Source organism: Melanerpes formicivorus, unplaced genomic scaffold, assembly GCF_026170545.1.
Source record: "Melanerpes formicivorus ecotype bairdi unplaced genomic scaffold, bMelFor1.0.p_v2 SCAF_46, whole genome shotgun sequence".
NCBI classification, from domain to species: domain Eukaryota; kingdom Metazoa; phylum Chordata; class Aves; order Piciformes; family Picidae; genus Melanerpes; species Melanerpes formicivorus.
Genome location: NW_027142398.1, coordinates 1,656,620 through 1,670,266, shown reverse-complemented (window position 1 = coordinate 1,670,266; position 13,647 = coordinate 1,656,620). Strand labels below are relative to the sequence as shown.

The window sequence follows — 13,647 nt, the reverse complement described above, 5'->3', positions numbered from 1 at the left end:
GTGCTTCTCTAACAGACCTTGAGGGATGGGTGAGGCTCTTTTGGTGCTGCCACAAGAGAATGACAGACTCAAAGAAGGGACCTCCAAAGGTCATCCAGTCCAACCCCTCTGCAGGCAGCAGCAGGGGCAGCCTCCACTAGATCAGGCTGTTCACAGCCTTGTTGAGCCTGGCCTTGAGTATCTCCAGAGATGATGCCTCAATAATCTCCCTGGGCAACCTGCTGCAGTGTTCCAGCACCCTCATGGTGCAGAACTAGTTCCTAACACCCAATCTTATCTCAAACCATTGTCCTTCATCCTACCCCTGCAGGCCTTTGGAAACAGTCCTTCTGAAGCCTTTTTGTAGCCCCCACCAGAAGGCTGCTATTAGGTCTCACCTGGAGCCTGAACACCCCCAGCTCCCTCAGCCTGTCCTTGTAGCAGAGGTGTTCCAGCCCCCTGATCATTTTGGTGGCCTTCCTCTGGACCCACTCCATCAGGTCCACATCCTTCCTGTGCTGAGGGCTAGGAGCCCTCCATCAGCTGTAAACCCAGGGTCAACACCTCACCACTGCCCTGCTGTCAATCCAGGTTTCACCTTCTCTCATGGCTTCACCATGGGCTGCTGTGTTTTGTTCCCAAGTGGAGAACTCAGCAGTGGTTAGCCATACCTGGCACTTGAAGTGTTTGGGCTTTATGCAGCTCTGCACACTGGGAAACCCTGCTCCAAAGGTTTGGAAGGCAAAGCTTCCCCCCCTCCCCCAGAAGCAGCAGCACTTGCAGCCTGCCTGGCTGAGGAATCACAGCACCCTGGCACCTGAGCATCCATACAGTGCATGTTTATTGAAGAACAGCTTTCACTTCAGAGACTGAAACCAACAGCTTCACCTGGGCTGTGGGCAGGATCTCAGCTGGCTCCTCAAACACCACAGAGGTGGCCTGGTGAAGCTCACACCCAGTTACAAGTTAAAAGTGGATTGACTGAAGGAGCTGCCTCATGCTCTCCCAAGATAACAGACAGCACAAGGCCTGCTTCAGCTCCCAGCACCCCAGCAGAGGGCCACACCAGGCAGCATTTTTGGCTCTTCAAAGGGTACTTGTGAGGAATCTTGTCAGCTTGGGTGGGGTTTTGCTGACAGTTTTTCACCCTTTCCTTGTCATAGCCCGCTCCAGAGCAGCAGCTCTCTCCCAGGCACTCCAAAAGCAGCACACCAGGCTTCATAAGAGCAGGAGGAAAAGCACAAAGCTGGGAAAGCTCAGTCTGGCTTAAAATTACTTGTGGGCTCTACATAACTTGGGTCAACTGAGCCCCATGGCTCTGCAGGGGTAAGCCCAGTGGAAGTGGGGGAGTTTAGTGTTGCCATGGTGCTAAAGACAGGAGGAGCAATCATGGCCAGGGCAATTTTGTGTGGCTACTCAGGACCTGCTTTATTGTGAGTAGGCAAAGTCAGGGCAGACCAAGCTGTTACCTAGAGCAGTGGCAATGCATGCAAGCCTTTTTTTCCCCCCCTTTTTTCAATGAAGTGTGTTTCAGAGAAAGAGTTCAGTTTGAAAAGGATGTGGGATGCTACAAAAGAACCACCTCTAAGGATTATGTGGAGCCTGCTTTGGGGGAAGGCCTGGTCCCCTCAGTCCCTGGCACAAACAGTCACTCATCACAAATGCTGAAGGAACCTCATTTATCACTAAGCAGAGTCTGTTTATGGGAGCAAGCACATGAAAACTGAAGTCCTTAGTCCAGTTTTTCCCCTTACATAAGCTTTTGTTCACAGGTTTTATCTCTGTTTGTCTTCAGCACAGAGGAGATGAAACATGGCATCCAACAGCACAGCTGCTGCCTTCTCCTGCCTTTCAGCAGGCCACAGCAACAGCCTCTTTGAGCTGGCCTCAGCTGCCAAGTCCATGCTGGGCACCACAGCTCCCAGGTTTCAGCAGGCCATGCACTGTCAGGGAGGTGTTTTGATCACAGGGGATCCTGATCAGCCAGCACACAGAGCTCCACACCCAAGCACTGCTGTTCTACCAGTGAGTAGCCAGTGCTCCCCACAGGATACACAGCAGGTGTCGAAGACCAACCCTCTCAACCACCTGCTGCACCAAGGACATCAGTGGAACCCTTCTAGTGCTGAAATGCCAACACATCCTCCTGCTCTCTTGGAAGGATTGATTTGCACAGCAAGGGTGAGGCTCTCACATCCAACTAACAAGAGATGGTGTTTTTAACCTCCCCCCCACCATGTTTCTATTAATGGATGGAGAACTGAATCTTTCTGACACTGATACCCAATTCCCTGTCTCTCCAAGTCTCCTCTGTGCCTGAAGTCAATTTTTCTCTGGGGAGAGTACTGAAGTCTTATCACAGGTGCCACCAACTCTCGAGGGCAAAGCTTGGTTTGCAACTAACTCAGGCCTAACTCAAAATTACTACAGGAACCTCCTCAGCCACAAGCTTCCAGGCAGCCAGCAGGCCACAGCTGCTCCACTTCACACACCTCTGACTTCAGCAGAATCAAAGTTATGCCAGGAAGGAATCTGGACCACCAGTTTATAAAAACTATTCTTTTGCACAGTTGACTCCAGGAGCTTCACCTGTTGGTATGGGAATAGTGTGATGTAAAACCTGATGATCCCATCCAACTGTGGTGAGCAAGGCATCATCTGAAGGGGACCAGGACAAGCCTTTGACAAAGTCTTGGTGGGAACGGCTCCTGAACCTGCAAAACAGGGAGACTCTGTTAGCCACTGAGGGCTTCTGCACTCCCTGCCTGCTGCTGCTCCCCTGCCAAAGCAGCATTTTCATCTTCCACCCAGCACATGGTTACATAACCAGCTTGATGAGCAGGCAACCACAAGCAGAGCAGTGCAAACACCCTGTCTGGTACTTACACCTCTGTGAGGTTTGAGTCCAGAACAGCTACAGAACAGTCTTCACTGATGGAGGCCAGGAGGGGGGAGCTGGGGGAGAGAGGAGGTCACAGTCAGAACACTCAAAGGGAGTTTCACTCCCCATGAAAAGCTCAAACCCAACAGCTATTGATAGAAGCAGCACAGGTTGGACTGCACCAGCTCCTCTACCAGCCTGCCCAGCCAGCTGGGGGCAAGGGGTGTTCCAGGAGTGACAGGGCAGGGAGGGCCAGCAGCCCCTTCCCTCCTTCTGCCAGCTTCCAAAAATCACTTCAGTTGCCACAGAGTGCACTGCAACAAGTGGTGGGCAGGAAACAGACCAAAGCCTAAAGCAAGCTGAGGCTGTTGCTGAGGCCAGTTTGAGCCATGCCTTCCTGTCTTTACAATCCTACCTGCATAGGTCATAGAATGGCTTAGGTTGGATCTCAGAGATCATCAGCTCCCCTGCCATGGGCAGGGACACCTCTCAACTAGACTCAGCTGCCTCATCCAAGCTGGCCTTGAACACCCTCAGGGAGGAGGCATCCACAACCTCCCTGGGCAACCTGTTCAAGAGTCTCAGCATCCTCCTACTGAAGAACTTTCTCCTAAGCTCCAGTCTAACCCTGCTCTCCCTCAGCTTCAAACCATTCCCCCTTGGCCTGTCTCTACACACCCTTATAATAAAGTCCCTCTGCAGCCTTCCTGTAGGATCCCTTCAGGTAGTGGAAGGCAGCTTTAAGGTACCCTCATAATCTTCTCCAGGCTGCACAAGCCCAGCTCCCTCAGCCTGTCCTCATAGCAGAGCTGCTCCAGCCCTTGGATCATCCCTGTGGCTCTCCTCTGGACTCACTCCAAGAGCTGAAAGCTTCTTGTGAGAAGCACATTTCCTAGTGAGCCTGACCCAGGTGCAGAGAATGAACAGACAACAGCTCTTACAGAAAGGTTCCCACCACCATTCAGCAGGTTGCCAGCACACTGAGTGACAACATGAGTGTCAGGAGGCCAGGAAGCCCTCCCCATGCAGAGGTGCCTGGGGTTGGAAAGTCCCACAGGGACTGGGTCAATAATTCTGATACCTCCCTGTCCAAAGACCAAGCCCAGGACTCTCACAGGCTGGGCTATTTTGTCACTCTGAGGTGCAAGGGTTTCAGTCAAGAGGTTGCATGCCAGCACCAGCCCCTACCTATGTGCAGAAAATGCAAAGCCTGTGACACTTCTGATGTGCACAGAGGAGCTGAGGGCAGCATCAGGACTCTTGGTGTCTACCAGCGCAACCGTTCCGCTTTCGTCCCCTGCGGAGGGAAAGAGAAGGAAGGAATCAGCCAAGCTGCCTCCTGGAAAGACAAGCCTTGAGTTGCCTGGCAAAGGCCAAACAGGAGCACTTCTTACCCAGAGCAAAGATGTCACTTTTCTGTGGATGCCACATGACTGAGGTAGGGAGGTAGTTACAGGCACTGCAAACTGGGAGCACATTGGGGGGAGGGTGAAAAAGAAGAGTCAGCACAGCGAGATTCCTGCAGCACCTCCTCCAGCACTGCTGCTGCTGCACCAAGGCAAGCACTGGAAAGCTCACTGTCTTTCTGTGATGGGCTTAGGCCCAGCTTTTGTCAGCCTTTTCTGCCCGAGGGGTCTCCTCACTAGATGTGAGGCTAGCCCATCATCAAGTCAGCCATCAAAGGAATTCCTCCTTCCACCAAGCCACACACACACAGCAGCTGCACACAGAGACCTACCAATTCGAGTAGCTGGTTTGGGGCATCTGGTGTCCCAGAGTAAAATTCTGCTGTCCTAGAAACCCAAAGTGAACAAGAAGGATTTAACAATTTCTCTGTGGCAGGGGGGAGGCCTAATCCCAGGTTCACTGCAAGCTGCTACCGACCCACATCCCAAACCCAGCCCCCTTCTGCTCTGTGTCAAAAGGATGCTGCTCCTTCAGCCAGCCCCAGGAGAGAGCCAGGAGCTCCCACAGCTTAGGACAACCCCACAGAGATCAGCTTGGTAAGATAGAACACTGAAATAACACAAGCATGCAGCTGGGAACACAGGAGGTGATGCCTCACTAAGTGCATTTAACAGGAAATTACTGAAGCTAAATCACATTTTTATCAGGGAGGTTTAGACAAGAGAAGAAGCTTTACCTCAGCACAGGACAGGAACATGGTCTCCTTACCAGGACAGGAAGCCACACATGTCACTGCACCAGCATGAGCTACCAAAAGCACAGAAGGACACAGAGCCTCAAAGACTGTACCCAACTTTCCCACTTATTCCCAAGGCCCTCTGAAGGCACAGCATAGAAACAAAGAATACTTTATGCCCAGTTGCCACAGGGCAACTTCTCCTCAGGAAGAGCCAACTGCTTCCTAGCAAACTGATGAGCTGCCAAATCCACCCAGAGACGCTGCAGCCATGTCCCTGTGACGTGATTGAGCCTGGGGAAGTCTCTCCAGACAAGAGGTCAGTTACAAAGGGGCTGGTGGGGAGAGGATCAAACAAAGCATGGCCTCTGGTGTGGCTGGAGATCACAGTTCCCCCATCTTCAGCAAGCAGCCTCTCAAATGAGCTGCTGCTCAGAACAAGCATGGCTCAGGAGATCAATGATCACATGCAGGTGCAAAAAGATTTCAGCAGAGGAGAGAAACTGACAAATGCTTAGAGAAAACAGGGCAAAGTAAGCCTTAGAACATTCATTTTGTGGGGAGAAACAAACAACAGACAAAGCAACAAGGCTGTGCCAGGAACTCCACAGATCACAGCCCCCAGTGTGGTCTGACAGCAGGGGGACAAGCAGTGCTGCAGCCCTCCCCCCGGGACAGGGCTGGGGTGGCACTCACCTCTGTAGGAGTGCACCACCGTTTCCTGGGGCAGGTCCCAGACCTTCACACTGCAGAGGGAAGCAAAGAGTCAGCACCCAGCAGCGAGCCTGGGCACGGCAGCTGGGCTGGGGGTACGCACCAGAAGTCCCTGCCACCGCTGACAGCCTGGGTGCTGCCGGCCAGGACGGCCACGGCCATCGTCACGTCATCGTGCTCGTATTTACAGAACTTGCTCACGATCAGCGTCTCCTTCTCGTCCAGCTCCCACAGCTCCACGGCGCCTAGGGGCAAGCAGGGGGGCACCCACCTCAACTGCGGGGCACCCCCTCAGGAGGAGGGCACCCCCCTCAACTGCGGGGCACCCCCCTCGGGAGAAGGAGGGCACCCACCTCAACTGCGGGGCACCCCCCTCGGGAGAAGGAGGGCACCCACCTCAGGAGGAGGGCACCCACCTCAACTGCGGGGCACCCGGCTCAGGAGGAGGGCACCCCCCTCAGCTGCAGGGCACCCACCTCAGGAGGAGGGCACCCACCTCAGGAGGAGGGCACCCACCTCAACTGCGGGGCACCCCCCTCGGGAGAAGGGCACCCCCCTCGGGAGAAGGGCACTCACCTCAACTGCGGGGCACCCCCCTCAGGAGAACGAGGGCACCCACCTCAACTGCGGGGCACCCACCTCGGGAGAGGGAGGGCCCGAGGGGGATGCCTGTTGCTTACCGGTGTCAGAGGCGACCAGGATGCCCCTGTCAGCCACCCAGCACAGGTCGGCGACGCCCGCCTCGGTCTGGACGCCGGCGGTGCAGAAGCCCTCGCTGGGAGCGCGGCGGGGGTCGGCGAACACCCAGAGGGAGCCGGTCCAGCAGCGGCCGCTCAGCGCCGAGGCGCCCAGCAGCAGGGCCCCGTCTGCGGGAGGGATGAAGGGACGAGGCCCGCTGAGCACCCGCCGCCGCTCCCCGCGGGGCCGGGCAGCCCCGATAAGCCCCCGGCCCCGCTCCCCCCCGCTCCCCCGGGCCGGCGGCCCGCCCGCGGCCCCGCTACCTGCGCGGTAGTGCGCGCGCTCCAGCTGCCGCTCCATGCAGGCGGGCGCGTTGGGCGGGATGTTCCACTCGGGGCCGGCCTCAGCCGAGGACTCCCCGTCCGCCGGGTCCGGCGGGGGCTGCTCGGCCGGGGGCTGCTCGGGCGGCGGCTCCTCCATGGCGGCGGCGGCGGCGGCGGCGGCGGCGGCGGCGGCGGCGGCAGGAGCGGGAGCGGGGCCGGCGGCGCCCCCCACGTGCTCCCGCGCCGCGCGCGCCGCTGCCTCTCGCGAGAGCGGCCGCCCCGCCCCGCCGCCGGCGCTCTCGCGAGAGCGTCCCTGCCGCCATCTTGGTGCGGGGCCGGCCGGCGGTCACCGGGACGCGGGGGTCGTGTCGCCTCGCTGCCTGTCCTCTCCCGCCATGCTCTCCCGCCTCGTCCTCCGCGCCGGTGAGCCCCGGGGGGCAGCGCGGGGGTGGGGGCGGGGGGGAGGAGGAGGCTTTGTCCTGGCCGAGCAGTGCCCTGACCGCTCTCTGCCCCTTTTCCTCCCGCAGCCCCGGCCGCGCTGCGCAGCCTGCCGCCTCCGGTCGCCGTGGGGTGAGTACCGCGGGGGCCTCGCCCGGCAGCGCTCAGAGCTTCGGCCTCCGCTTGTGGCGTGCGGGGAGGCCTGACAGGCTGCGGGGGGAGGCGGACAGGCTGCGGGGGGAGGCGGACAGGCTGCAGGGGGGAGGTCGCCAGGCTGCGGGGGGGAGGTCGCCAGGCTGCAGGGGGGAGGTCGCCAGGCTGCAGGGGGGAGGTCGCCAGGCTGCAGGGGGGAGGTCGCCAGGCTGCAGGGGGGAGGTCGCCAGGCTGCAGGGGGAGGTCGCCAGGCTGCGGGGGGAGGCGGACAGGCTGCGGGGGGAGGTCGCCAGGCTGCGGGGGAAGGCGGACAGGCTGCGGGGGGAGGCGGACAGGCTGCGGGGGGAGGCCGGGCAGGGTGCAGGGGGGAGGTCGCCAGGCTGCGGGGGGAGGTCGCCAGGCTGCGTGGGGGAGGTCGCCAGGCTGCGTGGGGGAGGTCGCCAGGCTGCGTGGGGGAGGTCGCCAGGCTGCGTGGGGAGGTCGCCAGGCTGCGGGGGGAGGCGGACAGGCTGCGGGGGGAGGCCGGGCAGGGTGCAGGGGGAGGTCGCCAGGCTGCAGGGGGGAGGCGGACAGGCTGCAGGGGGGAGGTCGGCAGGCTGCAGGGGGAGGCGGACAGGCTGCAGGGGGAGGTCGGACAGGCTGCGGGGGGAGGCGGACAGGCTGCGGGGGGAGGTCGGGCAGGGTGCAGGGGGAGGTCGGGCAGGGTGCAGGGGGAGGTCGGGCAGGGTGCAGGGGGAGGTCGCCAGGCTGCGGGGGGAGGTCGCCAGGCTGCGGGGGGAGGTCGCCAGGCTGCGGGGGGAGGTCGCCAGGCTGCGGGGGGACGCCGGGGAGCGCCCCATGGGCTCCTGCCAAGCCTCGTGTGTCAGTAACGTCGTTCCAGGCATTCGCCTTCATTTCCCTAGCGTATTCCGTGCTGGTTATGGTGTATAAAGTAGTCAGGGCCGGGAGGAATCCTTGGAGGTTATCTAGTCCCACCCATCTCCTCCAGGGAGGCGTGTCTAGTGAGCCTTGCCCTGCCTAATTAACGGCGTGCTTGAGCCTCGCCTCGGGGTGGTTTGTTGGTGGTTTTCAGCTGATCCCCTCAGTGGAAGCTCTCCCTTTCTCCCTAGGGTATTGCACACGACAAGACCACTGCATACAAGCCAGCAGCACTCAGCTCCTCTGCCTCCCCTGCCTGAGAAAGGAGGAGAAGTTCGTCATGGTTTGATCCCAGAGGAGTTCTTCCAGTTTCTCTACCCTAAAACAGGAGTCACAGGTTAATGGGTGCCTTTGTTTTATGCCACTGTTAAATAAAAGGTATGGTTTGTGGTGCAGCTTTAGCTCTGTCCACCACTGCTGGCTGCTGGGGAGGTGAAATGCTGAAGGAAAGGATGGTTTGCACGTGCAGAAGGAGGCTGTGAAGAGCGAGCCAGGGCAGCACTGTCTGTCTCTTGAAGCACCTGTGCTTTAGCAAAAGGCTGCAAAACTGCCACAAGCTTAGTTTTGCAGGGAGATTTATCTGCCTGCTGGCCCTCAGAGCCTTTGAACAGAGATTTCTGTCTCTTTCTGAGTGAGCAGAGGCAGCAGGCCCCTTGCAAGGTGCAGGTTGCATCCACTTTTGGTGAGCAGCCTCATGGCTCCTTCCCCTGGGAGCTGCTGGGTTTCTACTTTGTAATCATGGAAGCAGGCAACCCTTCCTGATCTTGATCCTCATCTTCCTACCTCTAGTTCTTGTCTTGTGCTTGGGTGAGCCTCTTTCTGCTATGTAGAATTAACCCTGCTTTGGTTTTCCCTTAGGGCCTTACATGCTGGGAACAGGCCTCCTGCTCTACCTGCTGTCTAAGGAAATCTATGTGCTTAACCATGAGACAGTGGCAGCTGCCTGCATCTTGACAGTCATCATCTACGGTGTGAAGAAGTTTGGGGGTGATGTGGCAGCTTTTGCTGACAAACTTAATGAGGTAATGAAAGAAACTAGTAGCTTTGGAGGAGTGGATAGCTTTGTAGCAGTTGTTAACTCTCTTATCAGCTGTGTCTAGGTTGTCATAAAGATAATAGGGTCAGAATGTGGCTTGAAGACACGAGTCTTCCAACATAAAATACCTCACACCAGCACAAGTTCCCAGCATGAAAGGGACACAGAGCTGGTGGAGCGAGTCCAGGGGAGGGCAGCAAAGGTGATCCAAGGGCTGAAGCACCTCTGCTATGAGGACAGGCTGAGGGAGCTGGGGGTGTGCAGCCTGGAGAGGAGAAGCTTCCAGGGGTACCTTAGAGCTGCCTTCCAATAGCTGAAGGCTGCAGGAAGGCTGCAGAGGGACTTTTCCTGAGGGACAGGAAGAGGGGAATGGTTTGAAGCTGAGGCAGAGCAGGGTTAGACTGGAGCTTAGGAAGGAGTTCTTCAGTAGGAGGATGCTGAGACTTGAACAGGTTGCCCAGGGAGGCTGTGGATGCCTCCTCCCTGGGGATGATTCAAGGCCAGGCTGGGTGAGGCCTTGAGCAGCTGAGTCTAGTTGGGAGGTGTCCCTGCCCATGGTGGGGAGGATGACCTCTGAGGTCCCTTCTAACCTAAGCCACTCTGTGATTGATTGTGAGCCTCAGTCCTCCTCTCCTGCCCTCCTTTCAGCTCAGCCCTGGCACCATCCAGTTTGTGCAGACAAGTGGAGGTGCAGGATGCCGGCGGTGAATTGCAGATCCCTTGTTTCCCTTCATCGTGCTGCCATTCTAAAGCTTTGTTGTTGTTGATTTCCTCACTCAGGAGAAAGTTGCCAATGCTTTGGCTGTGAAGAATGAGGCCATCAAAGATCTGGAGACTGCCATTGAGCAGGAGAAGAAGGAGCAGTGGCGGGTGGAAGGCCGCAGTTACCTCTTCGACGCCAAGCGGGTACGGCTCCAGCTCTGCTCTCCGCTTCCCCACCTCTGGGAGCCCCTCCTAAGTTGTGGCTCCTGCTTAAATGACCACTGAGTGACAGCCCTTTGACTCACCAGTGGTTCTGCTCTAAAATGCCTTTTCATAGTTTCATAATTTCATAGTTTCATTCAGGGTTGGAAGGGACCACAAGGATCAGCTAGTTCCAACCCCCCTGCCATGGGCAGGGACACCCCACACTAGATCAGCCTGGACAGAGCCTCAGCCAGCCTGGGCTTAAACACCCCCAGGGATGGGGCCTCGACCACCTCCCTGGACAACCCATTCCAGGGTCTCACCACTCTCATGGGGAAGAACCTCCTCCTCACATCTAGCCTGAATCTCCCCACCTCCAGCTTCATTCCATTCCCCCTAGTCCTATCACTACCTGAGATCCTGAGCAGTCCCTCCCCAGCCTTCCTGTAGCCCCCTTCAGATCCTGGAAGGCCACAATGAGGTCACCTCGGAGCCTTCTCTTCTGCAGACTGCACAGCCCCAACTCCTTCAGCCTGTCCTCATAGGAGAGGTGCTCCAGCCCTCTGCTCATCCTTGTTGTCCTTCTCTGGACACCTTCCAGCACCTCCACATCCCTCTTGTAATAGGGGCTCCAGAACTGGATGCAGTACTCCAGGTGGGGTCTCACCAGGGCTGAGCAGAGGGGGAGGATCACCTCCCTCGACCTGCTGGCCACACTTCTCCTGATGCAGCCCAGGATCTGATTGGCTTTGCGGGCTGCAAGTGCACACTGAGAGCTCCTGTTGAGCTTTTTGTCCACCAGCACCCCCAAGTCTCTCTCCTCAGGGCTACTTTCCAGCCAGTCTGCTGCTGGTTGTGGTGTTGCCAAGCATTAACCCTTTGGCTTCCCCTGCCGTGCCCAGAACAACATCGCGATGCTGCTGGAGACCAACTACCGGGAGCGGTTGATGACTGTCTACAACGAGGTGAAGAAGAGGCTGGACTACCAGGTGGCTATGCAGACCCTGAGGCGTCAGAAAGAGCAGGAGCACATGATCCAGTGGGTGGAGAAAAGTGTTGTTCAGAGCATCACACCTCAGCAGGTACTTGCTGGGTTGAATAGCTCCCGTGGGGTGATGGTGGTTTGAGACAGAAGGTGGTAGAGCACCTCTAGGAGACTCCCAAACGTGGCTGCAACTGCCAAGAGCTAACCAGCCCAGTTACTAAGTACCAGGTACTCTTCTTGCTGCTGATTTCAGCTGGAATTTCATGTGGTGGTGCAGCATAGAGCTAAGCTTATGGTAAGATGTGTAGCTAAGGGGTCAGGGAAGTCAGTTGTAAAAGTCTGGGTGAGGCTGTGGCAGGTTAATATCAGCAGGTGGGCTTTAGATGCTCTTTCTTTCAAGGAATGCAGCTGAGAGGAAGAAAACCTTCCTAGAAGCACTGTGTACAGGTGCTTTAATGCTGGTCACTGGATTTAAGGGCTGTAGTTCCATCCCTTTTATTCTGTAACACAATTGCTGGGTCTAAAAAGGAGACTCTGAAATGTCTTGAAATGCTGGTTTTGCGTGTTTGAATCATGGAATCAGAGAATGGTTTGGGCTGGAAGGGACCTCTAAAGGTCATCTAGTCCAAATCCCCTGCAGTCAGCAGGGACATCCTCCACCAGATCAGGTTGCTCAGAGCCTTGTTGAGCCTGACCTTGGATATCTCCAGGGATGGGGCCTCAGCTACCTCCCTGGGCAACCTGTTGCAGTGTTCCAGCAGCCTCCTGGGGCAGAGCTTGTTCCTAACATCCAGTCTAAGTCTCCTCTATTTGCCTTTATCCCATCACTGCAGGCCTTTGTAAACACTCCCTCCACAGCCTTCTTGTAGCCCCTTCAGGTCATGGAAGGCTGCTCTAAGGCCTCCCTGGAGCCTCCTCCAGGCTGAGCACTCCCAGCTCCCTCAGCCTGGCCTCATAGCAGAGGTGCTTCAGCCCCCTGATCATTTTGGTGGTCCTGCTCCATCAGGTCCATGTCCTTCCTGTGTTGAGTGCTCCAGAGCTGGACACAGTACTCCAGGTGAGGTCCTCCATGAGATCTTTGCTCTGACTTGTCCTTTCCTTGTCTCCTGCAGCAGAAGGAGAGTGTGGCCAAGTGCATCCTGGACCTGAAGGCCTTGTCGAAGAGCGCGCAGGCGGCGGTGTGACCACGTCTGATGCCACTGCCCCCTGCCTCTGGTCTCTCAGTTGGAAGCTGTATGGTTCTGAAGTATCATTAAAGAAACAAACTCACCAACCCCTCTGCTCTCTTCACTAGCAGCAGCAGCATCCTTTGCTGTTTGTGTCTGAAGCAGCTGCATCAGTTACAGGAAGTCACTGCAGTCAGTTTATAGTGGGGGGTGGTTGGTGGAAATCCCAGCACCTCAGGCTCTGTTCCTTCTTTGGCCATGGACACTCCCAGAAACACAAAACCTTGCAGAGAAGCTTCCTGATGGCAGCAGTGATGAGGTTTTGGTGTAGAATTGTGTGTGGTAATGAGCTCTGGGTAGTGACTAATTATAAACCTGTTGTGAAAGCTAAATGAACACCAGTACTGCCTCCTGCAGCATGGGGAGCTGCTTGAAGTGAGTGCCTGGGAGAGGAGCCAGAGGGTCATTTGTGCTGTGAGGGTAACACCTCAGGGTGGAATCTATGGGGAGGGGGCTGCTGCTCTAACCCTGTGTGAGAACTTACAAGCGGAGTCCCTCAGGGATCAGTCCTGGGACCTGTCTTATTCAACATCTTTGTCAGTGACATGGACAGTGGCATTGAGTGCACCCTCAGCAAGTTTGCTGATGACACCAAGCTGTGTGGTGCAGCAGACAGGCTGGAGGGAGGGGAGGCCATCCAGAGGGACCTGGACAGGCTGGAGAGGTGGGCACAAGCCAACCTCATGAAGTTCAATAAGAGCAAGTGCAGGGTCCTGCATCTGGGTCGAGGCAATCCCAGGCACAAATACAGGCTGGGCAGTGACTGGCTGGAAAGTAGCCCTGAGGAGAGAGCCTTGGGGGTGCTGGTGGACAAAAAGCTCAACGTGAGCTCTCAATGTGCTCTTGCAGCCCGCAAAGCCAATCAGATCCTGGGCTGCATCAGGAGAAGTGTGGCCAGCAGGGCAAGGGAGGTGATCCTCCCCCTCTGCTCAGCCCTGGTGAGACCCCACCTGGAGTACTGTGTCCAGTTCTGGAGCCCCTATTACAAGAGGGATGTGGAGGTGCTGGAAGGTGTCCAGAGAAGGACCACAAGGATGATCAGAGGGCTGGAGCACCTCTCCTATGAGGGCAGACTGAAGGAGTTGGGGCTGTTCAGTCTGCAGAAGAGAAGGCTCCAAGGTGACCTCATTGTGGCCTTCAGTATCTGAAGGGGGCTACAGGAAGGCTGGGGAGGGACTTCTCAGGATCTCAGGTAGTGATAGGACTAGGGGGAATGGAATGAAGCTGGAGGTGGGGAGATTCAGGCTAGATGTGAGGAGGAGGTTCT

The 13,647-nt window shown here is 57.1% G+C and overlaps 2 protein-coding genes across 2 annotated transcripts; one reads left to right on the top strand and one right to left on the bottom strand.

Annotated features, from left to right (window-relative positions):
• Positions 1 to 2,523: 2,523 nt before the first annotated feature.
• On the bottom strand, positions 2,524 to 6,915 carry WDR77 (WD repeat domain 77). Its single transcript, XM_068159578.1, has 10 exons — positions 6,719 to 6,915; positions 6,398 to 6,583; positions 5,821 to 5,962; positions 5,700 to 5,749; positions 5,004 to 5,074; positions 4,599 to 4,653; positions 4,255 to 4,326; positions 4,049 to 4,157; positions 2,866 to 2,934; positions 2,524 to 2,693 (listed from the first exon to the last, which is right to left on the bottom strand). The coding sequence occupies exons 1-10, from the start codon at positions 6,873 to 6,875 to the stop codon at positions 2,534 to 2,536; spliced, it is 1,071 nt and encodes a 356-aa protein (XP_068015679.1). The 5' UTR covers positions 6,876 to 6,915; the 3' UTR covers positions 2,524 to 2,533.
• A 105-nt stretch (positions 6,916 to 7,020) lies between these two features.
• On the top strand, positions 7,021 to 12,427 carry ATP5PB (ATP synthase peripheral stalk-membrane subunit b). The gene is made up of 7 exons (XM_068159577.1): positions 7,021 to 7,141; positions 7,246 to 7,288; positions 8,419 to 8,564; positions 9,086 to 9,249; positions 10,044 to 10,169; positions 11,072 to 11,251; positions 12,267 to 12,427. Exons 1-7 carry the CDS (start codon positions 7,114 to 7,116, stop codon positions 12,336 to 12,338), a joined length of 759 nt encoding a protein of 252 aa, XP_068015678.1. The 5' UTR covers positions 7,021 to 7,113; the 3' UTR covers positions 12,339 to 12,427.
• The last annotated feature ends 1,220 nt before the right edge of the window (positions 12,428 to 13,647 follow it).